This window comes from Sprattus sprattus, assembly GCF_963457725.1.
Source record: "Sprattus sprattus genome assembly, chromosome: 1".
Classification (NCBI taxonomy): Eukaryota; Metazoa; Chordata; class Actinopteri; order Clupeiformes; family Clupeidae; genus Sprattus; species Sprattus sprattus.
Genome location: NC_137920.1, coordinates 61788601 through 61813928, shown reverse-complemented (window position 1 = coordinate 61813928; position 25328 = coordinate 61788601). Strand labels below are relative to the sequence as shown.

The window sequence follows — 25328 nt, the reverse complement described above, 5'->3', positions numbered from 1 at the left end:
ATTAATAGAAAAAAAAAGAGAATGAAAGAAAAAAATACAGATGAAAAAAGAACGGAACGATGGAAGGAGGGGGCAACAATTCTTGAGGAAGCCCTTGCGAGTCTTAAGCATGCTTGAAAGCTTTGTCATCTCCCACTACAATCCCATTATGCCCCCCAGCCTTACAGCTGCTGGAGTCAGAGCCGGGCACACGCCTTCCAGCCAGACGCTTTAGGAATAGAGATATTAACTCAAGACGTGGGCAAGAAAAAAGGAGAGAGGGAAAGGAGGAAGTTTGAGAAGGGAATAAGGTACCCACCAGGGAGTGTATGGCGAGGATTAATTTTCTCTCTCCGCACTTCTCCCCTCCTTCCATATCCTGCTCATCCTCTCTTTCTATCTTTTTACACCCCACCCCCCCACCCCCACCGCCCTCACCACCATTGATTCCCTCATCCCTCTTCCAATGTATTTTCAGGCTTAATATTAAGTTCTCCCCGTAGTGCTCAACCTCATTCCCAGAAAGACAGAAAAAAAAGACAAACCCTCTTGACGATTATGCCAAGCACATTAAAGATAGATGCATAGACACATTAAAGACATATTAACATTTCACATAAGAGATACACATCATAGGATAAGATATGTATCTCAAAGCATACACAATGGTGCTTGATCAGTGTGAGAACGGAACAAAATAGGGTGAGTGAGAGGTTGACAGGAAGAGATAGACAACGGATGAGTGGCAGGAGAATGAAAAAAAGAAGAGAAAGAGAGAGACAGAGGTGGTGAAGTGGGAAAGAAGAGAGAAAGAGATTGAGAGAGTGAGAGATAAAAGGAAGGAATGAAGTGAAGTGAGAGAAAGGAGCGACAGATTGAGGAAGGAAGGGAGGGAGAAGCACAGCTTGGAGGGATGAGAAAGGGAAGCAGGGAAAAGGCGGTGTAATCTATGTGGATGAAATGACAACACCCTGATAAAAGAACTGTGAGGACTGTTACACAGGCCTTACATGCCCCCATCGATATACTGTATATATATTTTTTTATAATTTTTCCTGAGAAAGCCAAGCAACATTTTCTCATTGCTGTTGAGCACAGAAGTGTATAGATATATGCATCTGTAGGAAATCTGATTTTTCACATGTAGTCACAGGTATGGTCCTCTCAGATGTTATGAAATAGGTTTCCCCTCTCTCTCTCTCTCTCTCTCTCTATCCGTCTTTAAAGAAATGGCAGATGTCTCCCTGGTGCTGTGATATGAAAAATTCAATTTAAAAGGATGAGAGAAAGAATGGCACATGGCCTATTTTCTTCCCCTCACACCGAGAGATATGAGAATGATGTTCTATTGTGAGGCGGGAAATGATGCCAATCGTGGCGCTGAGAAATTCCTTCATAATTCAATTCAATTTCCTCTAAATCCCAATGGCAAGCTACTGCGCCAAGAAGGGGGGGGGGGGGGGGGGGGGGCGGGGTAGTGTGTGGGGGGAATTAGGTGGAGTAGGATGGGGGGGTGGGGGGTAGTGGCTGTCTGAGAGGAAGATAGGGAAAGAAGACAAGTTAGCAGGTGATAGAGGAGGAGGCTTTTATAGAAAGCAAGACAGAGGTAAGGACAAGGAGGGGAAGAGTGAGAACAGGGACAGCGAAGGGGCAAGGGAGAGGAGGAGGAGGAGGAGGAGGAGGTGTGAGAGAGAGGTGTAACAACAGCTGTCCATTATTGTCCGATTAGGGCTGTTTTCTTCTTCGCTCCTTGTCTCAGTTGATGGATAGGAGACTGAGGTGTTGTGAGGATGACCACACCGCACAAAGTCACAAGTTCACTTCCAGGTCAGAGCCATTGGATGTACATTGGAGTTTTTGTTCTCTTTTGTTTCAAACCATCGCAGTAAAAGTTAATAAATGCCAACATTTTACAAAGGCAGTTTTTCAGCCTTGTTTGAGTTAAATTTAAATTCCTTTTCAGTATTGACTGCTGAAATTATATTGACCCTTGTCCTGACTCATACGCTGTTCTTTTGTAAGCCTTGACATTCACAGCTCGCCAATTGTGCACTAACAACTGTTCACATTTCATTAAATCATTTTTATTCAAACTCTTACTGTCACAATCGAGTGGAGCTCGGGCGCAAATTGTACCATTGCTCATGTTGAGGAGAAAATCTAAAATGTAAGCATTCAAACTTCATTTCAGTTCTAAAGTGACAAAATTGGAGAGAAAGGGGGAGAGAAAAAAACCATGGCGTTCACAGTTCGTTAAAATTCCTTTGTAAACTTCAGTTTTCACAGTTAGTTAAGGCGTTTGTAAGCAGGCTTTGGCTCCAGCTCTCCGGGCGTGTGAGGGGATCAATGAGCCGACTCGTATGAAGGCATGCGAAGGCACAGGAAAAATGAGCTGCAGGAACTAATATGACAATGAAGAAGTGCACCTCGGAAGAGACGCAGCACGCATAAAATCATAGAGAGTGAAGCAGAGGAAGGAAAAGAATTGCACACGGGTCTGTTTTTATTTTCCGTAACTCTCACCTCTTCTCTCTCTCTCTCTCTCTCTCTCTCTCTCTCGTGCTTTCTCTCTCACTCGCTCTCCCTCATTTCTCCTTCCGTCTCACTCATGCACTCTTTCTTGTCCTTTTCGGAGTTGTGTTTTTTTCTTCTTTCTTTCTTTCTTTTTTTTCATAGGTGCAGTAGCTGGGAGGCAAGCAATGTGGCACTGGAGTCTTCAAAGACTCAGAGCTTATCAAAGAGACACAGCTACAACCAGAGTAGGGGGGACAAGACGAGGGGGAGGGGACCTGTAGAAGGCTGGTGGGGGGAGCAGAGGAAGCAGTAGGTTAGCTGGGTTGGGCTGGCAGGAGGGAGTCAGGTTGTGAAAAAAAAAAGGAAATGTGGAGGGGTAACCAGAAAAGATGAAATGTAGTTGGATTGCGTGCACCCTTGAGAGAAAAGGGGCGCACAGTGCACCGGGAAGCAGATGAGGAAATCTTTTAAGGAATTATTTATTTATTTCCTTCTCTTCACCGACACCTTTGCTAACATTTCACCGCAGCAGCCATTTTTAGCCCAGTAAAAAGTATGCACTTAGAGATGATTCAGGGCCCGGGGAAAAGACTGCAATATTGTCACAGTGAAACCCTGCATTAGAGCGGCCTGGTTCAGAAGGGGGGGTATCTAGCTGCCACTTCAGATGACGAATCTGGCTGTTCGCACCATTCCATATGACAGGATGCAGGAGTGATGGTGTGAATGAATCACTTGTAAGGGAAAAGCCTCCCTAACGTTAGCCCGCTCATTTGCTCGCGTGTTCCTTCGTTTGCTTGCACGCTTGCTCGATGGCACCGTGGCCTGGAGCACGCAACCCACAACCCCCAGACCGTCACCCACACCTCCTTCCGCACACACACACACACACACACACACAGACACACACACACACACACACACAAACACCCCCCCACCACATACACACACCCATCACATGTCTCGTTCCATCCATTTGCGGAACACTTCTCACCTCGGACCACACCTTATGGCGTGATGGATGGACACCCCTCAGCCTATACTCACAGCAGGCAGCGGTGGTGCGAAAACCCGCCAGGCTCCAGGCTAAATCACTGTCCACCCCAACAGCAGGCAAACCCACTTCCACCCTGCCATCCTCCACCACTCATTTGTTATCCTTCGCTCTTTCTCTCTCTCTCTGTCTCTCCCTCTCCATCCATTCACCTATGCATTTTCTTCTGTTTGCACCACCCACACAAAGAATAGGTTAAATGACCACATGAAAACCAGACATGTGGAAGGTATATACCATCTGTGATTTTTATACACAGAGTATCTCAGTGTGCAGCTCCTGAGTGTGCGCACATCATGGAGGTACTAACAGTGCCAAATTGTTGACATAAATATGACACATATAAAACTTGGCCATAACCACAGTGGCGATATGATGATGTGTTAAAATACTGTATCGCAACTTGGGCTGGAGTGTTAGCCAAGCTGTTTCAGCAGCAATAGCTGATGTTGGGAAAATGACAATTTTCATGTTAATATAAACTTGTGTAATATAATAATATACTTCACATGTTCAGTTACGAGGTTATGATAACTGAAAAATCTTTATATTGTATCATCCTACATTGGATTAATTATAAAGCTCTAACCCCACATATTCAAAATATTTCATTAAATGAAATGCAGAATTCTACAACTGTACATCTTGGACCGTGCCCATCTGTCAGTTGTGTTTCTGTTTGTTTTCTTCTGTTTTTTTTTGTTTCGGTTCTTCTGCGGCTCCTCTGGCCTTTCTGCGGCCTCGGGGCTTTCTCTCTTCATCTTGTCTCTGAGGATCAGGTTCCCTTGCTCCCTCTCTCCCTCTCTCTCTCTCTCTCTCTCTCTCTTTCTCTCTCTCTCTCTTTCTCTCTCTCTCCTTCCTCCATCTTAACTCCCCCATCAGCTTTCCCCGTCCCTGAGCATGACGTGCATTTAGTTCACCCATCACCCCAATCCTCCTCTTACGACTGTCAGTCTCCTTGTCGTGTAGTCTCCAAGTCTTAAACCCTCAGCTATGTCAGCTGGTCTTTAAAGGCCTTTTTATGTGCCTAGTGCTGAAATGGTGGAGGTAGCACCAGTGCAGTATAGCTTGTAATGATGAACAGGTACAAAATATAGCTAAAGTTGGGTCTGTTTTTTGTTTTCAACAGATGTGTCTGCTTAATTTAAGTATCAGCTTAATGCTGATGGTATGCTTCCTCATTGCACCAGTGGGTGGACTGATGGAACAATCTGTTTTTTGAGGCAAAAAAAAAAGAGAAAACGCCAGCAGCATGCGGTTGCATTGTGTTGATCCTACACAGAGCGCATGGCCAGTCCGGACCTTCACCTCTAATCTTCATCCCGCTGAAAAATGTCCTAAACATCAGCCCCCTACCTCCCACTCGGCCCAACCACAAATCTAAATTCCCCGTCTACCATGGATCATAAGGGTGAATAATGTCTATGACTTTGTGATTTACCTCATAGTGCTGCCTTTCCCATTATCAACCCCCCCCCCCCCCCCCCCCTCCACCCCATAGCCCTTACTGTATGTGTATTTTTATTCTACTTGATCAGGTACATCTAAACCCTTAGATGGACTCCTTTTCACTTACAGTTTGGAAACTGGGCCCAGATAGAGCACTCTCTGAGGAGACCTCCATTTAACAGTGCAGAGCAGAGCAGAGTAGACCAGACCAGAGAAAAGAGAGAGCAAGAGAGAGAAAGAGGGAGAGGAGGAATCTGTTTCCCATCTGCATAGCTTCAGCTAAAGCACTCGGGGAAAGCGCTGACTCTCTGGAGCGATGCCTAGAGGAGCCGTTTAAGCAAGAATCCATATTTAAACAACTAAATGCCCCCTTACATTTAAATAGTTATGTGTCTGCCTGAGAGACCTTTAATCACAAGCTCTGAGCTCTCCTTGAGAATACCATTACTCTTCCCCTCTTACCTGTTGGCCCTTCTGTTGAAGATGTTTGAAATTGTGTTTTTTTTTTTTTTTTTTTCATTTATCATTTCAAATGTTATGACTATCTCCCATCAAAAGCTTGTACCAGGAAAATTCAGTAAAATCTTAGCAGTAAAATTCAGAATAAGGCAAAATGGTTGGATCATAGAATGTGTGGAGACTCATGGGCCCGGTGCATGGGAAGATGCAATTTGCATTCTGTGTAAGATGAGAGAAAAAAAAAACATTTTCTCTTCCCTTTTTTACAGTACATGAAGCAATGTCATTTGCATTTTCCACCCAGCTTGATAAGCACATTTTACAGAAGATAAAACGATGACATTTGAACGTCTGCTTTTGGATGTTACACATGTGGAGCACGCTGTGTGTGTTCTTTATAATGGATCAAAGAAAGAAAATTAAAAATTGAAAAAATTAAAAGACAGGAACACATTAAAAGGTTTCGCCCCAAGACAATGTGTCTTTCTCACACACGGGTACACACACACACACACACACACACACACACACACACACACACACTCTCTCTCTCTCTCTCAGACACACACACACAAACACCAAAGACAGTGAAAGGAGACAACTAAGAGAACTCACACTCTGTGGGAGAGCTTTGAATGACAACAAAGCCTGTCGGACTGCCAGCGAAAATGTATTTAAGTGGAGAAAGGTGCATTATATATTAACTCAGTAGTGGGTAGGCCATTGTATGTTTCTGTGGTAGTTCAGCGCTTCGACCTATGACGCACACAAGACTCATTTGGCAAAAAGTTCAGGCTGCAATATTTTTGAATGTCCAAAAGGATTTAATAAAGAGAGTCAGACTTGGAATGGAAAAGTGCGGCAGTTGAAAGAAAAGTTCTCCACATGTTGATGCATACATAAGTAAATGGCTAAACATTCTGGGGGGAAAAAAGGAAAAAAACATTGACAAGAGCACATTTGGCCTGACTAACAGTGCAGTGTTAATGGAACCTCAATGTGTCTTAAATGGATGTGTTAATGAGTCTTTTATATGTGCAAGGAAATGGAGGTGTTAATGGGAGTAAGAGTGAGGTGGGTGTGAGGAGGCTGTCGGGGCTGAGGGGTGCGTGGGCAGGGGAATGGGGTGAGTTATCGATCTCTACTGGCCTTCTGCAGCACAGGAGCAAAGTCGGACAAGGCAAATGGAACCTTCTTTTTGCAGTATCAGTGATTTCCACAGGTTTATGAGCCGTGTGTATGTGTGTCTGTGTGTGTGTGTGTGTGTGTGTGTGTGTGTGTGTGTGTGTGTGTGTGTGTGTGTGTGTGTGTGTGTGTGTATGTGTGTGTCTGTTTGTCTGTGTGTCTGTGTGTCTGTGTGCATGTGTGTGTCTGTGTGTGTGTGTGTGTGTGTGTGCGTGTGTGTGTGTGTGTGTGTGTTTGTGTGTGTGTGTGTGTGTGTGTGTGTGTGTGTGTGTGTGTGTGTGTGTGTGTGTGTGTGTGTGTGTGTGTGTGTGTGTTTGTGTGTGTGTGTGTGTGTGTGTGTGTGTGTGTGTGTGTGTGTGTGTGTGTGTGTGTGTGTGTGTGTGTGTGTCTATTCGTGAGAATGCTTGTCTGTATGTGTGTTTGTGTGTGGTTGTCGATGCCTGTCTGTGTAGGTGTTAGTGGGTGTGGATGCCTGTGTGTGCACACCAAACAGACAACAGACTCCATCTATGCAGTGTACTTTGTAGAACACTGATTCAATCACCAATCCTGCTCAAATTAGCAGGGGGGAACCTTCCTACTGTTTTACATTTTATGTAAGAATGAGCAAATTAGCTGATATCTGCCTTGATATTAGTCCCTTAGTAAAATATTAACAACCACTGTGTTTCCCGAAGGGTGATATTACAGATTTGATGGTCAATTAGCCCACTTCTGTAGGTCTATGGTTAAAATTAGATTATGATACTGAATGCTCAGCTTCTTTTCCTTTTTCTTCTGCACATTCTCTTTCAGCCTCCTCATCGCCGAGTAACTTTCTCAACATCCAATCCGGTGCAGGATCTGCAGGACTCCTCCCAACAGAGTTACTATGACAGCGGCCTGGAGGAGTCAGAGACACCCAGCAGCAAGAGCTCATCTGGGCCCCGCATCGGACCCCTGGCCCTGCCCGAGGACCACTACGAGAGGACCACCCCCGACGGCAGCATCGGCGAGATGGAGCATCCCGAGAACGGTAGGAGATTCTGGTAACTGTTCTGTTCCTGACTGTCTTCTTCTTCCTCTTCTTCATCTGCCTCTTCTTTTTTTTTCTTCTTCTTCTCCATCTCATTTATCATTGCATTCTTCTTCCTCTTTGGGTTCCTCTCCTTCTTTGTCCTCCACCTACCTCTGCTTATTTTTTTATTTTTTTCCTAAGCCCTCTTCATTCTTCAGTGTGAAGTGAGCCCCCTTTTTGCGGGGTGGTGGAGATGTTGTGTTTAGCAATGAAGTAGTCCTAATTGTTTGCTGTGTTTGTTTGTTTTTCTCTCCCTCTCTCCATTTTTATTGTTTGTTTTGGCAGAGGCAAATATATGTGTGTTGTGTCAGGTGTTGAGTCAGCAGTGTCTGTGTCGGTCCCATCAGCAACCTCTCCATCAGAACTCCAAATCATTCTTAATGACCCTCTCACACAAGTGTGCTAATTAAAAAACCTGAACTAATGGAGCGTTCGGACTCCAAATAAATCTGCCTTCTGACATCCGCCCTAGGCAACAGTGGACTGCTGGTAAACATTTCTTCCCCCATGTCTGTGCCAAGCGCTCTCTCTGACTTCAGCCAAAGCCTTAATGTACACATGGCCTTGCAATTGTGTGGTTTTAAAAGATTTAGCTGACTTTTGGACTGCCTGTGCAAATAAAACTGTAATGACAGCAAGGGCTTAAATCAGTCAGACAGGAACTTGGAACTGATCAATATCGAATATGACACTGTTGGCTAAACTTAAACAGTGACACACATGAGCAAGTGCTGGTGTACTGTGGCCAACATCAGCATGGCTGTGGTCTCATCATGGACAAGAGGCTGCGGGCTGAAGGCCAAGGAAAATCAGAGCTGTGCTTATACACAATGTAACAGCACACCCTTCAGTGTGATATTGCCTTTACATGACACAACTCTACTTCAGGCTGTATTGGTTAAGCTAATATAACCCATAAATAGTTTTGCTTTTAAATTTTCACGGTTGATGGCTTGCTCCAACTTTGTTTACAAGCAATTCCCTGACTGTTTTAGTATTATTTGCATTCCTAACATCACTGCTAACATTATTTGTTTTTGTTATTGTTACGATGAATTCTGACAACCTAAGGAAAAACAACTCATGTGGACACTTAACACTTCGTAACCCTAAATGTTATGCTTTCCTTATCTCGCACAGCCATATGTACATAGGCACTATAGAATAGAAAAGAGGACTTCCAAGAAACATTCCAAGAATATTTATCTTCCGAGTCTCAAATGGAGAGCCTCTACCCAAGGTCTGGAAGAGGTCTTTTTTTGCCTTCACTCTCCTTGTTTTTTTATTCTTCTTTCACATTTCACCAGCTCCACATAGTCTTTTGTCTCAATATTACTGACATTTTGGACCGCTCCATCCATCACCACTGTCATTCTCTGGGGCTGCCTCTGGGTCTTCTTTACATCGCCTGCACCTCAGGCCTTTTCTAACGTGCTCTATCTCTGCTTTGATTGACCCAGTGTTCACTGCCTCCTCTTGTGCTGCTGTGATTAGCGCCTCAGTGCTATCCTTTAATCCAGCCTTTCCCGGCCACGGGTAGGATTTACCCGTGTTAGCCCTCCTGTTGTCTGTCAGTGGTACATCCCTTGAATAGACTTGCTTGGTCACGAGGACAGTCTCAACTCAAGGGACCATCTCGACCTCATCCACCTTTCCAGTCTACTGCTGTCTGAGATACTCTGGTAGAAGTTAATCAGGGAAAGCCATTCACTTGTAGAGGTTTCATGTTTAATCAAGCACAGTGGCCTGGACACTGACTAAGCCTCACCCACGCTGGTTTCTGGCTGGCCTGCCTGCAGTGTGCTGTGTCGGCATGGTACAATCCACCATGTATCCTCAATATCAGCAGCCGCTTTATCTGCATTTGGCCAGATTAGTATGCCAGCTGGGTATCTAATGACTGGTAAGACACAGGGGCTGATGCTGTGGCTCTGGTTCTCTCTAGTGGGTTGACTCTTGTGGGCCTGTTATGCTCTCTGGAGATGGCTGTTGCTCTCCTCTCTGCCTCTTCATCATAGGTCCCATGTGAGTGAGGAATCCCCACAAGGTTAATATATGTATCCATTTTCTCCTCTCTCCCTCCCTCTGCAACTACCCCCTCTCTGCCTCGCTCTTTTTATCTGCTCTCTCTTCCCGTCTATACAAAAACAACCTAATGGAGTGTATTGGACTTACTCCTACATGTCCTTTATATAAACCTATATTTAAATGCAATCCAGTAGGTAAGGTTTAAAAAACTCAGTGCTTCAGACAAATGTCCTTTTGCAGTTATGTACATTAAGTAAAGAAATTAAGTGAGTCACTTCCACATCAGCATGCACAGACTGCTCCAACTCCCCAAATGACTCAACTGGACAATCAGTACAATCACAGACGTTTTTTTTTTGTCTCCTCCTGTGGACCAAAACACAAATTGGAATTCTGCCAGGGAAAAACATCTAAGACCATATGCTTAGCCTAACGCTGAATATTGAAAATTCAACTTTAAATTTCTTACTTTGAACCAGAAGTGCTGATGGAGCAGCCATCTTCAAGAAACATTTCACTCTTCCTCTTCATGTCCTGCAGCCTATACATCTGTGCATACCACTTCATTTTCACACTTATCTGCCATCATGATAATTATCACAGAAACCTTTTTCCCCACACCTACTCGGCAAGTTCTTCTGCCAGTTTGTCAGTGTTTCATTTCAGAGTCTCAAAGTCTCCTGTCTTTTTTTCCTATGTTTTTTTTTTTACACACAGAATTAATCATGGCGTCCTGCGGATCTCTTAGTCAGATTCAGAGCCCCCAAGTGTGAGGTGACTGTCAGTCGTGCAGAATGTGGTAGGAACAGGAGGAAGGTTTCGGAGCTGGGATGTCAGATGTCTCCGTGGTTATAGTCCCAACTCTGGTTGGGAAATGAATGATAAACGAAGAGCTTCAGCAAATTTCCCTTCAGAGCATCCACATAGAGTTCTCTATTTCCCACATCCCGAGCACCCCACTTACACATATGTATTATGGATGGGTTTTTTTCTTCTTCTTCTTCTCCTCCTTCTCCTTTGTTGTCATCTTTTCTGTGTTGTCTTCATTTTTTTTTTGTTTTGTTGTTGTTTCCACTTTGGTCCAACAGCTTGGATAAGCTTTGGATCAGAAGCCCCCATGAAGAACACAGAATTGGCTTTGTTGTTGGTGTTAGGAGGACAAGTCTGTGGTTGAAACTGCTCGCTACAGAACCCAGAGACAGATTGGGGTGAAATGGGCTCTTTGATTTGACTGAGTCTGATGTGGAACTGAGCAGTTCTGACAAGAATGAAAAACCCGACAGGCGGGCACGTACGTCTCGTAGGCTGGGAAAAGGAACTGTTAACCAGAGATAGACCTAATTAAAATGTGATTTTTACCCGGGGGAGATTACTGTGAGAGACACACGTTGAAAGATGGATGAAAAATGGATAGAGAAAGACAGGGTATTACCCCTCCCTCTAACCGTCACCTGTATAGCTCGCTAGCCTTTATTTATTTATTTATTATTTATTTTTTTTTTATTTGCTTTTTCCGCCCCTTCTGTCTTCTGTTATTTATTTTTGCACTTGAAGATGACTGACAGCATGACAGGCGGGGCTAGTGGAGGCTTTTTGGGTGCTGTTGTAGTGGTGATTGACAAGCAGAAAGGGGGTCGGTGAGTGCTCTGTGTGTCACCACATTTAAGCGAAATGAAAAAGCAATATATGAACTCTCACTCTGAGCCTCTGTGTCTGTGGCCCACAGCTGGAATGACAAACGACACGCCCGGCATGCAATTCACCGTAACCTTTGGTAATGTGAAATCTCAATTTTCGGAATGTGTTGTCATCCTGTAACGTGGGGGAAAACGACAGCAAATAAAGACAATAAAACAAAAAATAACTTTCTTCATTTCCTTCAAAGACTCATGTTGGCCTTGACCAAATTTCTTTTCTTTTTTTCTTTTCTTTTCCATGCCTGCATGTCAAAGTCGAAATGTTTTAATTTCATGGTCTATTATTCCATCACGATGGAGTGTATCCACAGTCCTATGATAAAGATGGCTGTGATTTTTTTTTCTCATTTCGATTTACTGCAGACATTTCACTCTGCGTTTCTTATACAGTATATTTTCTTTGAGTCTTAGCCTCAACCTTGAACAACCTCTCACTGCCAACAACCTAGCCAAAATCCACAACACTGGTCAGCACTTATGTACAATGACATATATCCCCAAAACTATTCAAACTGAAAACATTTTATTATATATACTTTTATTACAAAAATGTGCTTTCCTACCATCTCTGTATCTCTTTAAGCCAATGATTTTCCATTTAGATGTAAGGAAGACATATTTTGCAACAAGCCTTCATGCAGCTTCTTGTTTAAGAGACATAAAGTGAAGAAACATACAAACAATGCACTGGACAGCTCAATTCATTGACGACGATTATTTGCCATGAAAGGATCATTTACAGAATTCAAGCTGGCATGTCTGTGTTGGCAAGCTTTCAGATAAACTAATTAAAAATTTGCATTCAGCAGAGTTGGAGGGTCAATATATTTGTAGGTGCCAAGGTAATTAGTATACAGAAATTACCAGGCCGTCTCTGAACAATGAGGATAAGGCTTCATTGTCTCTGAAGAAATCTTGTTTATAGCAGTGTAGTTCACCGTCTGCAAGTTTGCCGATGTGTCAGTTAAAACTTCTGCAAAAACGAACATCTCCAGTAATGTGGAAAAATAAGCTTTCGTGTTGACAAACCAAACTGCCATCTGATTATACAGTTTATACAGTCACATCACTGAAAGGTCAACGCAAGAGTTGTTTGTTTCTGTTTTAATTAATAGTATTCATTGTTGTGTGTGCTCGCTGTATGCGTCTCCACTTAACATCTTACTCAATTCTGCTCAAATATTGCGTGGGCTGAGACAAGTTGTACATGCGCCCATGCAATCGACTGTATGTGTGCGCTTGCCAAAGCGGCCTACTTAGATTGGCGAATCCGTGTCAATGCATTGCCTCTTGTGTCTTCACCTGTCTGTAGCTTCCTGCTATGTTGTATTATCTTTGGCACATTTTCTACCCCCGGCCCCCGAGTTCTTCTTAACGCATTACGTCTTTGATCAGCAATGCCTTTCACGGGACTGATGTAATGTAGCAGTAGGGAAAGTAAAAGGGGTTGGAGTAGTACGTGATTGAAGACTCTTGTTCATGGTTGCCGATAGAAGCATCTGCCCCCACCCCCACCCCTACCACCACCATCCTCACCTGCTTTCCCCTCCTCATCTCCTCCCTGTGTTGTTTCCCGCTGAGGGAAGGCTCAAACGTTTTTCATGAGAGCTCTGATACCACATTTGGGTTCTTGTGTTATATATGATCTTTAGATATTGATTTTCCAGAGCTTCCCCATTGGCACGAGCTTGAGAGTTTGTTGTCTTAGTGCTTCAGCTCTTTCCCCCTTTAACTGCCCCATACTGCGTGTTGAATGTAGACACAATGGGATGTAAGAGCTCTACATGTTTTGTATGTACAAATGCATATTTGCTTTTGTACTGATGTGTGATAAGTGGTTTGAAGCCTTGGTTATTAAGCATGTGTGTAAAGACCTTAGAGGATATCGCTGCTCTTGACTTCTTTTCTCACATTCACTCGTGTACTCGGTGGGGGAAAAAATGTCAAGAGGAGCAAGTTAACGAAGAAGTCTTTGACAGGAAAAGTCCTTAGAGAAATTTCAAAGTCCTTAGCAACTTTGTGGAAAGACCACATCGGCTTAATTGGCTTCCTCCAGCTCCACAGAACACTTTCCATCATAAAGGTCTCCTACATGTGCTCGCTACAGAGTATTTTAGTTTAAATTAATATACACTTTCCAACAGGTAATGGCCAAGTTCATCTGGCATTTGCTGTGTGAAACACACTTTCATTTTTACTGCCATAAATGGCACCTAACCAAATTAAGCTGCATTACTGGAAACAAACTTGAACAGCATTTCAATAGTATTAATATGCCAAATGCACACTGACAACATGATAAATCAAGCCGTCATTTATTAACATCAAGGTCACAAATTATGCCACATGAATATGTAGACTATTGTGATTAGCTTGACATGCCAAACTCAATGGAGATTCATTTAAGCAGTTTCCTTATTTTGAGGATTTACTGCTTCAAAACACACACAAAACACAGAATTTAGAAACGTGTGACAAGCGGACAGAAGCTGGAGACTTTGTATGGCACAACATTAAAATACATAAGATAGGTTGGTTGTTTTAAATTCTCCAGCCACAAAACCCAGTTTCTTATTCTAATAGATCATTTGTCAGGTCAAACAAATCACTGTTGCCTGTAAACCTGTGTAAACACCTAGTATGCAACTTGATTTTCTTTATTCAGAGTGAAGAGTTCCTTTAAATATGCATCCCAGTGTGTGGACATCTGAGCCGTTAGAGACCAAGCATGCAGAGATTTGTATGCTGCACCAGGGATCATTTTGGCTGACCTTTTTATCTGTTTATTTACCTCATTAAGGTTCCTTCCTGCGGAATCATGACAGCAGAAGGCTGCGTCGATAAACTTCACTCAGTTTGAGGAAGTTGAACTGGAAGAAACATGTACAGATCTGTTTTCCTCTTTTTCCTCAGAATGACAGCCAGCGAGAAAAAAATACTGTCCTTAGAAACACTGCTTGATTTTTTTTGTCAAAAAAACTTTTATGGTTCCTGGCTGATTTTGAGGATAAAAATATGAAAAGGGATCTGTCGTCATGAATCATCCATTTTGATGGGAGGATGTTTGATTGTGGTTGGGAAGGGAGAAGTGCTCGTCTTCATTTATGAAGGGCACAGCAAGACGTGTCTTTATCTAACACCGCTGTCAAACCACACACTTTTCTTTTTCCCTCACCTTCATGTCCTCCCTGATTTTTTTCACTCATTGTCAGGTACCTAATTTGTTGTGGCGTCAAAAAAAGAATCCACCATAATTGAAATCTTCATTTCTCCATTCTCTCATCTAATATAATACTTATAAAAGATTGCCCTTTTTTCCCCCACTTTTTTTGTGCCCCTTTGATTGAGGCGCATTCAAACAAGAAAACTGTTGCATAATTTAGCATTCATTTGTTATGTCTCCAGAGCGGCCCAATCAGGCCAACATAGCTGAACAGCAGAGTCATTAATGTGAATAATACATAGCGTATTTCACGAGGACAAACAGCACATTCGTTCGTTGGTTCATTCGCTCACTCGTTCATTCATTTGCCCCACTGGCCAAGTTCAGCTCTCGCACAACAGGGTGATTCAGCAGTCCTGGCCCGGGGCTGGATAAGTGGAGCGCTCCATTAGGACACTTAACCGGGTCACTAATGAGCGGGGAGCATTGCGGCAGTGCTTGCTTCTCTGTCTCAGTGGGACGTGCATGCGGGCCCAAGGTGAACCCTCCCAGTGGGAGTTGGTACATGGGTCTCCTGACCCCCCCTCAGCAGGGTGTGTGTGTGTGTGTGTGTGTGTGTGTGCCTGAATGGCTTCCCCCAAACCTGTTAACAAAAGGCCCTCGCAGCACACAGATCCAAGTCTCTGGGGTGTGTGCCATGGGTAAGAGGCTTCGGTGCCTTTGGCACGGCCGGGTTCCTGTCCGAAATTGCAAGCTCTGGAGAGAGGAGTTGTTGGAGGATTGGGATGGTGGTGTGGAATGTGTGTGTGTGGGTGTGTGGGTGTGGGGTGAGAACAGTATTTACCCCAGATGGCGATATTTACATGTGGTGATGCTGCCCAGAGTAAGGCTTCTCTTTGATGCCATAGCTGGAGTGGCTGCACATATGGACAAGGGAGAGTGAGATAAAATGGAATAAAATGGCATTAGCATAATGATGAGGAACTTTAGCCATGCTATGTGATGATTTTTTTTTTTTTATCCTTCTTCTCTGATGTTTCTGTGCAGGATGGGGTCTAATAATGTGGCAGATCCTTTGAACTCTCCTGTCAAAGGTTTTTCTCTCTCTCATTCACTCTGTCTCTCTCACTTTCACTCTTTTTTTTGTGTCAGTCTGTTCTGGGAGTCTGAGTTTCAGCATTTCCCATTATTTCCTAGTCAGACGATGTTGTCAGTGTCCTTTTCTGTGTCATCTTGACAATTTATGGTGACTAATTGCTACAGAATATGTTTGGTTATGAGAATGTCCGTGTCTGTGTATGTGCGTAAACAGATTGGCCGTTCTGTGTGTGAGTGTGTGTGTCTTTGTCTGTCTGTCTGTGTCTGTGTGTTGGTGTTGGGGTGGAGTTGTGGGAGTGGGGGTGGGCGGGATGGAGGGGGGAGGGATAGGGGGCTTGCCTGTGAATTTGCGTGTGTGTGTGTGTGTTGGATATTTGCATTTGATATTTCTTTATATGTGTGTTGGATTGTCAATCTCAATATCTGTTAACAAGTCTGTGCAGGCATGTTGGTTTTGCATGTCAATGTGTACTATCCACCTCCAGTACATTGTTTGCGTCTGTGTGTGTTCATGTTTGCTCAGTGTGTGTGTGTGCTGAAGAGGAAAGTGCAGGAAGAGAAAGAGACAGACCTAGGAACAGGGTGTGAGTCTGAAGGGGCTTGTTTGTCTTGCGGGTGCCAGTTTGGGAACTTGCCCGTGTGCCAGAGTGGCATGGCGTTGCAGGGCATGGGTTTGCTCAGACAGATGGCGCTGAGCCTTGTCAGAGTCCCTGCCTGTTAGTAGAATTGATTGTGGAGGGCCGTGCCAGCCCCTCTCCCACGACAGAGCGCTAGAGCCACCGCAGGGGACCGGGCAATATGACAGCCGCCCCCACCCACACCACCCCCTCACCCTCCAACCTGCCCCTCGTTTTTTTTCAGTTTAGGATCGGATATGTGTTTGTGTGTGAATGTGGGTGTGTGTGTGTGTGTGTGTGTCTGTGTGTGTGTCTGTGTGTGTGTGTGTGTATGTGTGTGTGTGTGTGTGTGTGTGTGTGTGTGTGTGTGTTTGTGTGTTTGTGTGTTTGTGTGTTGTGTGTGAGTATGTGTGTGTGTGTGTGTGTGTCTGTGTGTCTGTGTGTCTGTGTGTCTGTGTGTCTGTGTGTGAAGCAAAAGTGAGGTGTAAGGGAAGGGGTCTCCTGTTGAAAATGTGTGAATAATGTGCTTCCAGGCAACCGATTCCCCAGAGGTGTGTTGTCACTGGTAATCTGGCCCAAACACAGAGCGAGCTCCGAGCACACGCCTATTGTGAATGCTCAGTTTCAAACACAGTTGTTTGTTTTTACCCCTGTTTTGTTACATTTGAGTTTTTATTTGAATTATGTGTCTGTTATTTATTTATTTATTTTCAGACGTGTGTGGGTTGCAGGGGATTTAAGAGCATTCTGCAGCGCTAGCGGGACAGTAGAAGCACTTTACAGTAGCAGAATTCAAAATTTTCTCCATCCCGGCTCAAACCGTTGACATTAAGGATAATGATTCAACATAGCTTCTCTTAGAGAGCATTAATGGGATGGGGGAATTGAATTGGAAGCGAGAGCTCTGACTCGTTATGGAATATTTGAATGCCTCTGGAGGTCTTATGGTGGCTCTTTTCCCCCCTTCTTTCCCCGACACCTGCCCTTGAGTAAGTCCAGATTTCCCACACTCCTTTCTGCAGAGTCTGCATTCATATATAAGAACCTGAACTCACCCAATCTCTATTCCATAATAGCCAGGAACAGATCTGCTGTATTTTAGAGCAGGCTGAAATGGCTGTAAAAAGAGATATGTGCCCTAAAGATAGCGGGCAACATGAGGAGCTTTAATATCATCCAAACTGGCTGACTTAGGGCAGAAAAGAGGGGCCCTAATTGTCAGATCTTGCAGTGATAAAATCTAATGATTATCTCTGTATGAGGGGATGTACCCCCTTCCCCTCACTCTCTATCTCCCTCTTTCTCTCTCACACACACACACACTCACACACCGTGATGGTTGTTTCAAACCCAATATTTATGGCAGATCGTGGCACACAAAAACATGCATTTTCACGACAATGTCTGCTTCTTACACGCAATTTCCTTCAAAGATTTCCCTAACGTTTCATCATACAAAGGCTGGTCGGTTACCTCCTGTTGTACTCTGAATCCATATGATGGCATCACAGCTAGAGCAGAGGTATTCAAGGCACCGACTGCAGGATGAAGAGCACTGATCAAAGAGCCCCCAACTCGTCCCTTTTTTTCAAACATTTCAGTATTACACATTCAGACTGTGAGCAATTGCAGCCGTCACAAAAGGAGAGATGCAATTGTTAAATTGATACCTTCTGAATATGTTTCAAAGCAGAGAATCGAGGATGACTGATAATTTGAAGTGTCTGGCCTGATACAGAGTGTAAAGCAATATACGCTTTTCTCCTGATGTGCAACGAGGCCCTAAAATAGGCCTTTGAGACTGTTAAGTGGGATTTTAGGTGGAATTCCAGGAAAAGTGGTCGATCATTGTCTGCATCGGGGAAGGAGGCTCTCCTCAGAACACTTGCACTGCTTTTAAGAGGAAAGGATCGCCCAGCCCGGTGTCAAGTGTGTAGAGGTTTATATATGCATATAGCGTACAGGAGGACAGTCTGGCCAGAGCCATAAGATCGGGGTGTGATAAGGTATGGGAGAAGTGGGAGAGATGGAGATGGAGAGAGACAGAGAGAGCACGCGAGGGCGGTAATGAGGAGGGGAGAATAATGTGTCCATTAGCTCACTGCGCCCCAGCTCACACACACGGGAGGAAAGAGAAAGAAGAGAGGGAGGGAGGTAGGGAGAAAGGTGTGCGCTCGCAACCACGCATCCCCTACGCAGCCCCACCAAAGGGGTCCCGCCGTGCCAGAGTAGGGTAATTAGAGGATCAGAAAAAGGATGTGGCAGTTCCACTCTCTATCTGCTTCAGCCCCCCTCGCTCTCTCTCTCCTCTTTCTTCTCTTCTTACGATCTGTTCTTTTTGTCCCACTTCTTTTTTTTCTTCCCCTTCCCCAGTCCCACTGCACCTGCCTTGCACTGGAAGTCTCAGGCCCCATACTGGGATCACAGAGCAGGTAGTGAACAGCACTTCCAGAGCTCCTTCCAGAGCCTCAGCTTCCACACGGCTTGCTGATGCTGCTGCTGGGCCTGGGCCTGCCAGAGAGGTCCTGAGTGGGCCCCCTAAACCATCTCCTCCTGCCCAGAACACCCCTGTTTCACCCACTACAACACATTGGCTCCCCTCCCTCTCTCCTTTTTGCCCAGTCCAACCCCATCCTCTCCCAAAGCCCTTTGGCTCACTCCCTCACTCCCTCTCTCCATCCCTCCTGCACTCACTCACACTGTGACTGCCGGACTGAAAGCCATTGGAGCACGGTCTAACTAGTTCACTGCCCCCGCCATGATAGATGGCACTTGAGGGACTGGAACTGTGTGGGTCTGACACGCACTTCCTTATTTTTGCAGCCAGGCTCGGAGGAGAGCGGCCCACTCTGGCTCATAACAGTTTCTCTCAGCCAATGGAGGGTATCCCACAATTCACTCTGCTTCATGGCACCTGCCTTCTCGAAAAAGAGGTGAGCCATGTGCCAGTTTGAGAAGAAAAAAAAGAGAAACGAGAGAGAGATGGCGGGAGAGAGGGTGTGGGGAGAGATGGCGGAAGCAACGATGGTTCCAAAGCGAGGCAAGCTTCCGACAACGCGTTTCACAGCTCACCGAATCAGCACCTAATCAAAATAACACTGTTGTAAATTAAGTCCGACACTGCCAAGATCTCCCATGCCGTCGCCAGATATGACTGCGCTTCGGCCAAATAATACCACCGCATCGCCAAGCCATCATCGCGGCTACAGCCAACACCCGAGAGTCTACAGCCCCAATTATCAGCGCTTTTCAGCCAACGAGTTTCTCTCCTCCACAGAGTTTCACTTCACAAGATGTTGAGCCTTGAGCAAAACACAACATGATCAAACAATGACAATGTTTGTTTTCATTTTGCTCCCCCTCCTTTTTCTTGCAGTTTCCTAACCGAGGCGGTTCGGGGAGGGGGGGATTTCACTGTCGATTTCTCCCTAATTCACCTCAGTTATCAACCCGCCTTTGTTATCTTTAGCATCTTTGAGAGGATATCAAGGCCTCTTAAAAAAAGAAAGAAAAAGAGGCGGTTTGTTGACCTCTCCCACTCGACTATAGAGGCCGTCAGCGATACACGGCAGGGAGGGGGGAGGGGGGAGGGGTTAGACTTCATAGAAGACCTGCTAGGAAGGAGGAATCTGGCCTTCAAGAAGAGCCCTAAAGCAGGCTACCACAACAGAGCGCCAACCAAAGCACCACTCTTTTACTATGAACAAAAAAAGAAGAAGAGGAGGAGAAAGTCCAGACCACACAACGTTCAATTAAGAATGAAAAATTAGCTCTTCAGGGCCTTCTTCTTCTTTTTTTTTGTGGGCATAAAATATTCACAGGCAGAGAGATTTGCTTGACAAAAACCTTCCCAGAAGTGCAGAGGATTTGAGGCAAGTGCCACAGTGATCAGTGGGTGACTGCAGCACAGTCCAGTGGACTCAGTGGAGCATCTCAGGACATCTTCTCTCTGATGAATCAGCACTCTTATATACTTACAAGCTCAGTAGAGTGCTCACATGCTGTCCTGAACTGCTACCAGAACTTCCTTAATAATGTTTTGTTGCATTCAACAGTTATGAACTCAGATTAGCCGTGGCAATAACACTAGTTTTAACCTCATCCTCCATTTTGAATCTTGTTTTTTTTCTCCTTCTTCTGTTTCCATCTATTTTACACTTTGTATAATGTGGATGTGTGTGCAATCAACTCATATGATCAAATTAGGTTCAATCAAAACAACTGAACTGCGCCCATATTTTAATCAAGCTTTGGTTCCGCTCTTTTGTACCCTTAGCCATCTCTATCTCCCTCTCTCTATCTTTTTCTCTCTGTCTTTCTTTGTCCTCAGCTCTCAAAAAAACATGATGTGCCAGCTATTCTCATTTTATTACACTGAGGGACACAATGCGATAGCAGACCTGGCACGTCATAACTCTCAGTTGTCTCCTCATTGGGAGACGACAATGGAAGAAAATGAAAGGCAGAAGGGAACACGCACACACACACACTCACACCCGTACACACACATAGATATCTAACATTGACTAGACATAAGCAATTACTCTCTGCTGTGGGATACCTAATTATTAAGAAACTGATGTGACAAATTTGTTTGGAAAAAAAGAAGACAGTGTTTCGTTCCAATTTAGTCCATCTGATTGGAGCGCGAGCCCCGTCTAATGATCTTGAGGCTGACCGCACTATTTATCCCTCGCTCCGGCACACTCATCCACAAAGTGTCCAGTAATTTCCACTTGATTAGTGTGCACTGGTGCACTGAGGCGCTGCAGGTAGGCAGAGAGGTTGGGGGGCAGACAGACTGTCTGGAATCACACATGCACACGCACACACACACACACATTCAACCGCCGGGTCAGCCTCTGAGTAACCACAGGAATACAACCCCATCATCACCATCTAGGCCAAGCTCCTTCTCCAAACCCCTATACCTCACACACCTCCTCCCCCCACCCTACTCCACACACACTCCCTCCCCTCCACCAAATCTTCTTGAGCTGCCCCTGTATGCACATGCGTGCCCATGGGCAAAGGATCAGACGGAAAGGAGAGGAGAGGAAACCTGCCACGGAGGCTGCTGTCCCACAGGCGCACTGATGCAAGCCCCGTGCAAACCCCCGTGCACATTAGCACACAAGCTCCCCAAGAGCCAGCAGGCGGATAAGCCAGCTGTGCGAGGAGCCACACTTCGGAGCATGCCAGGCGGCGGCACACACACGCTCACACACACACACACACACACACGCGCGCCTCCTGACCCAGGAGAGTCCGGCATGGAAGGCAGCAAGAGCAAGGCGGTTAGGCAGTATGGTTGGGCACGGAACGGTGGACATTGGAGAAGAACTTGGAGGGTGAAGTGATTCCCACTCCAACCCGAATGAGTGTAGGACAAGAAGAAGACATGAAGCACCTGTCTGTGTTTCATCTTGTGGGAGTGAGATAGAGAGAGGGGTTACATTTTCAGATCGGAAGGGGGGGGATGTGGGGGGGGGGGGCAGTTCTGTGTGTTTGTGTGTCAAGAATGTGAGCAAGCAGCTTGCTTAGGATGTGCTTCAGCGAAAGAGAAAATGCCATTGAGTCACCTTCTCTTCCAAACCCAATCACCTGCTCTCTAAATCCAATCAGCCTCCTCCTTAAATCCAGAGAGTTGGCAGTACTGCACTTCACCCAATTCTCTCTCCTTCTCTTTCTCTCTCTCTCTCTGTTCCCCTTGGCTTTTTCTTTTTACAAAAGCTGTATGACTGTGTGGTTTGTGCCTGCATCAAGTACAAACACACACACACACACACACACACACACACACACCAGCCACACACACACACACACACACACACACACACAAACACATACACACACTCTCACACACACATGCTTCCCCATCACTAACACACATGGCCAAGAACTCTAATGTGTTTGTTCCACGGGCAGAGCTGATTTATTCTAGGCTATATTCCACGGGAAAAAGGTTCTGTGAGGAAATAAAGCAAGCTCCCATGCTCCTCTGCTGCGCTTTTACCCTTTTACTCTGGACTTCTTTCTGACATATGGACTCTGACTGCCATGCATTTGGTCAACTATGTTTTCCTTTTTTTTCTTCGTTTTTATCAGTTTTAGTCTGGTGTTTTATTTGAGAGGGGGTCACAAAAGTGGCTTCCTGTGCACATCTGCGTGAGGCCTATCCATCATGCCACACTTGTAGAGACACACACACACACACACACACACACACACAAACACACTCACACTCACACACCTTTTGTTTTTAATGAGAACATTAAAGCTGCATGTTGGGTCAAAGCAAGCAGAGGTGTATCCCTTGGGCTTTCCCCCCTATGCCTACGGGCAGCCATCTGTGCCTTCCTTTTAACACACTTAAGAGTCTTTTCACCCTCTTCTTCTGTCCCTCTTTTTTTCTCATCCCTCCCTTCCCTTTTTCTGGTTTCCTCTCACCTTGCCCATTCCTCATGCAGTAGAAAAGGGGGGATGAGGCTCCTGTATGAAGGAAATAGAGACGGCGAATGTGAATTTCAATTGTGTGGCAGAGGAACCTGTGAGATGACGATGGTGATTGAACTCATGATTCACCCAATACCCAATAAACCCTACTGTCATACTGGAGTAGTTCTGCCAATATTGCACTATTCTCCACTCGCCCTGCACACTGGGCATATAAGCTCATATATATAATATCTATTATCTATAATACATCTGTCTGTATAGCTCCTACTTTAACTGCCCATAGACTTACCGATAATTGATCACTGTAATAAGCTAATAAGCCCCTGCATACTGCTTATTATTAATATACCTAGTTAGTCATTAGGGATTTCCTAGTTGTTTCAATGATTTTGCATAAATTGTGTGTGCCTTTTTGTTGTGTTTTACCATGTTAGTGTTATGGCAGCTGTGTGTTTCAAACATGGAAACAAGTCATTGTGCAGTGCAGCCCCTTCACTGTGCTTCACTCAAGGTTGCCAGAGACTACTCTGTATGGCAACTTTGTAAGGAGCACATTGTGTATGAAATGTTGAGTGGAAGCACCAGTAGTGTGTGTGAGGGGGGAGGGATCTGGGTGCAGAAATGAGGTCACTGGGTTTTGGCCCAACTTAATTAATTGCAAAGTGTGGAACAGAATAATGGATGGCAATCGGGGACATACACTAATTTCAGACCTGCCAATCAATAACCCATAGCATTGGATTTGCCTTAAGGGTGATGGATCCCATTTAATACCACACAGTGCTGGGACTGTATCAGTGTGTGTGTGTGTGTGTGTGTGTGTGTGTGTGTGTGTGTGTGTGTGTGTGTGTGTGTGTGTGTGTGTGTGTGTGTGTGTGTGTGTGCGTTTGCGTGTGTGTGTGTGTGTGTGTGTGTGTGTGTGTGTGTGTGTGTGTTTGTGTGTGTGTGTGTGTGTGTTTGTGTGTGTGTGTGTGTGTGTGTGTGTGTGTGTTTGTGTGTGTACATCTGTCGGGTGGGTGGTTTGTGTGATTTGTTAATGTGGAAAAGCACACATGCAATTTGCAGCTTGTGTCACTGCTTGTGTGTGTGAGAGAGAGAGTTGGAAAATATTTGTATGTATCTCTCCCTATGTGAGTGTGTGTGTGTGTGTGTGTGTGTGTGTGTGTGTGTGTGTGTGTGTGTGTGTGTGTGTGTGTGTGTGTGTGTGTGTGTGTGTGTGTGTGTGTGTGTGTGTGTGTGCGCGTGTGTGCGTGTGTGTGTGTGTGTCATGTATATGGGACACAGCAAGTAGCACAAAGTACAAAAATGACTTTGTCGAATTTCCAGTACAAAGCAACATTTTATCAGTGGCTATAAACCACCACCCCGCACCTAGCAACCGTAGCACCTAGCAACTGTTTCTAATGGCATCATTATTCAAGACCCAGGAACCACAAAGGGAGAGTAACAGCCAGCACTTATCAAACACTGTCAGGTCGTAGGAGCCACTACACTGTGCATACTATACTCTAATAAGACCACAGCAACCACTGTACACAGCGCATAGAAACCACTACACATCTCATAGCAACCACAGTCATGTGTGCTGTTTCTGATAACCCTTTTTTTCTTATCTGCACTTAATTGTACCTCACGTTTCAGTGAGAGGAAACAAAAAGTGTACCACTCATAACAAGTATGCTGAAGTGTCCACAGACACTGAAGTGTCCTGTCTTCTCTCTGTTGTCTGTCTGATACAATCTATGTTATGTGAATGTACAGTACATGTCTTCTCAGATTAAGTAAACATGTGTTTTTTTCTTGTTGTCTCCTTGACAGATATCCGATCCCTGCCCGACGTGGCCATGACGGGCAACTGCACCCAGGAGTGCACTGAGCTGGGCCACTCGGACGCCTGCTGGATGCCCGGGCAGCCCTCGCCCATCCGCAAGACGCGCAACACGCCCAAGCTCTCCACCTTCGTGCCTTACCAGGAGAGGGGGAGCCTCGGGCGACTGGCCAATGGCAGCGCCAGGCTGGGCGGGGGGGAGGAGCAGAGGCCCCGCATCCCGCCCTCTCGCAGTGCCTACTCCAGTGGTGGCCACACACCCAGCCAGGACTGCCCATTGGAGGAGGTGCCACTGAGCGTGGCCAGTGAGTACCCCCCCACCAGCCCACCCTCCAGCCACACCTCCAAGCGGGAAATATACCTGTGAGAGCGCCGCCACCACATCATCATAAGCTCCAACCGTTTCCCAATTCTGATTTTTAAACGGATATGGCTACGAGAGGCACTCAAACACATTCAAAACACACAGAGGGGAAAATAAGCTCTCAGAAAGCCAACAAGAACAACAAAATATCGAAAATACAAACCTTCAAACTATTGCTATGACTTTTTGCATAAGCAGTAAGAGTTGGCTGTGAATCATCTGACCAATGTGATCTCATGTACAATATTTTTTATTTATTTATTCATTTATGGCCTTTATTTATATCTTTATTTATGTATTTATTGGAGTAGTCTGTTTCTTTATTGGGTTAATCATTTTGGTGAATAAAAAGTGTCAAATCAATATTATCAAACATC

General features: G+C 45.0%; 1 protein-coding gene across 1 annotated transcript in view; it reads left to right on the top strand.

The window, feature by feature from the left end:
• Window positions 1-24954, top strand: part of pcdh1a (protocadherin 1a) — a gene marked incomplete at both ends in the record, with an annotated part of 62205 nt that extends 37251 nt beyond the window's left edge. The window contains 2 exons of the mRNA XM_080854157.1: window positions 7436-7655; window positions 24578-24954. Of these exons, the coding sequence (XP_080710283.1) occupies window positions 7436-7655; window positions 24578-24954 (597 nt within the window). The remainder of the gene's footprint in view (window positions 1-7435; window positions 7656-24577) is intronic.
• Between the last annotated feature and the right edge of the window lie 374 nt (window positions 24955-25328).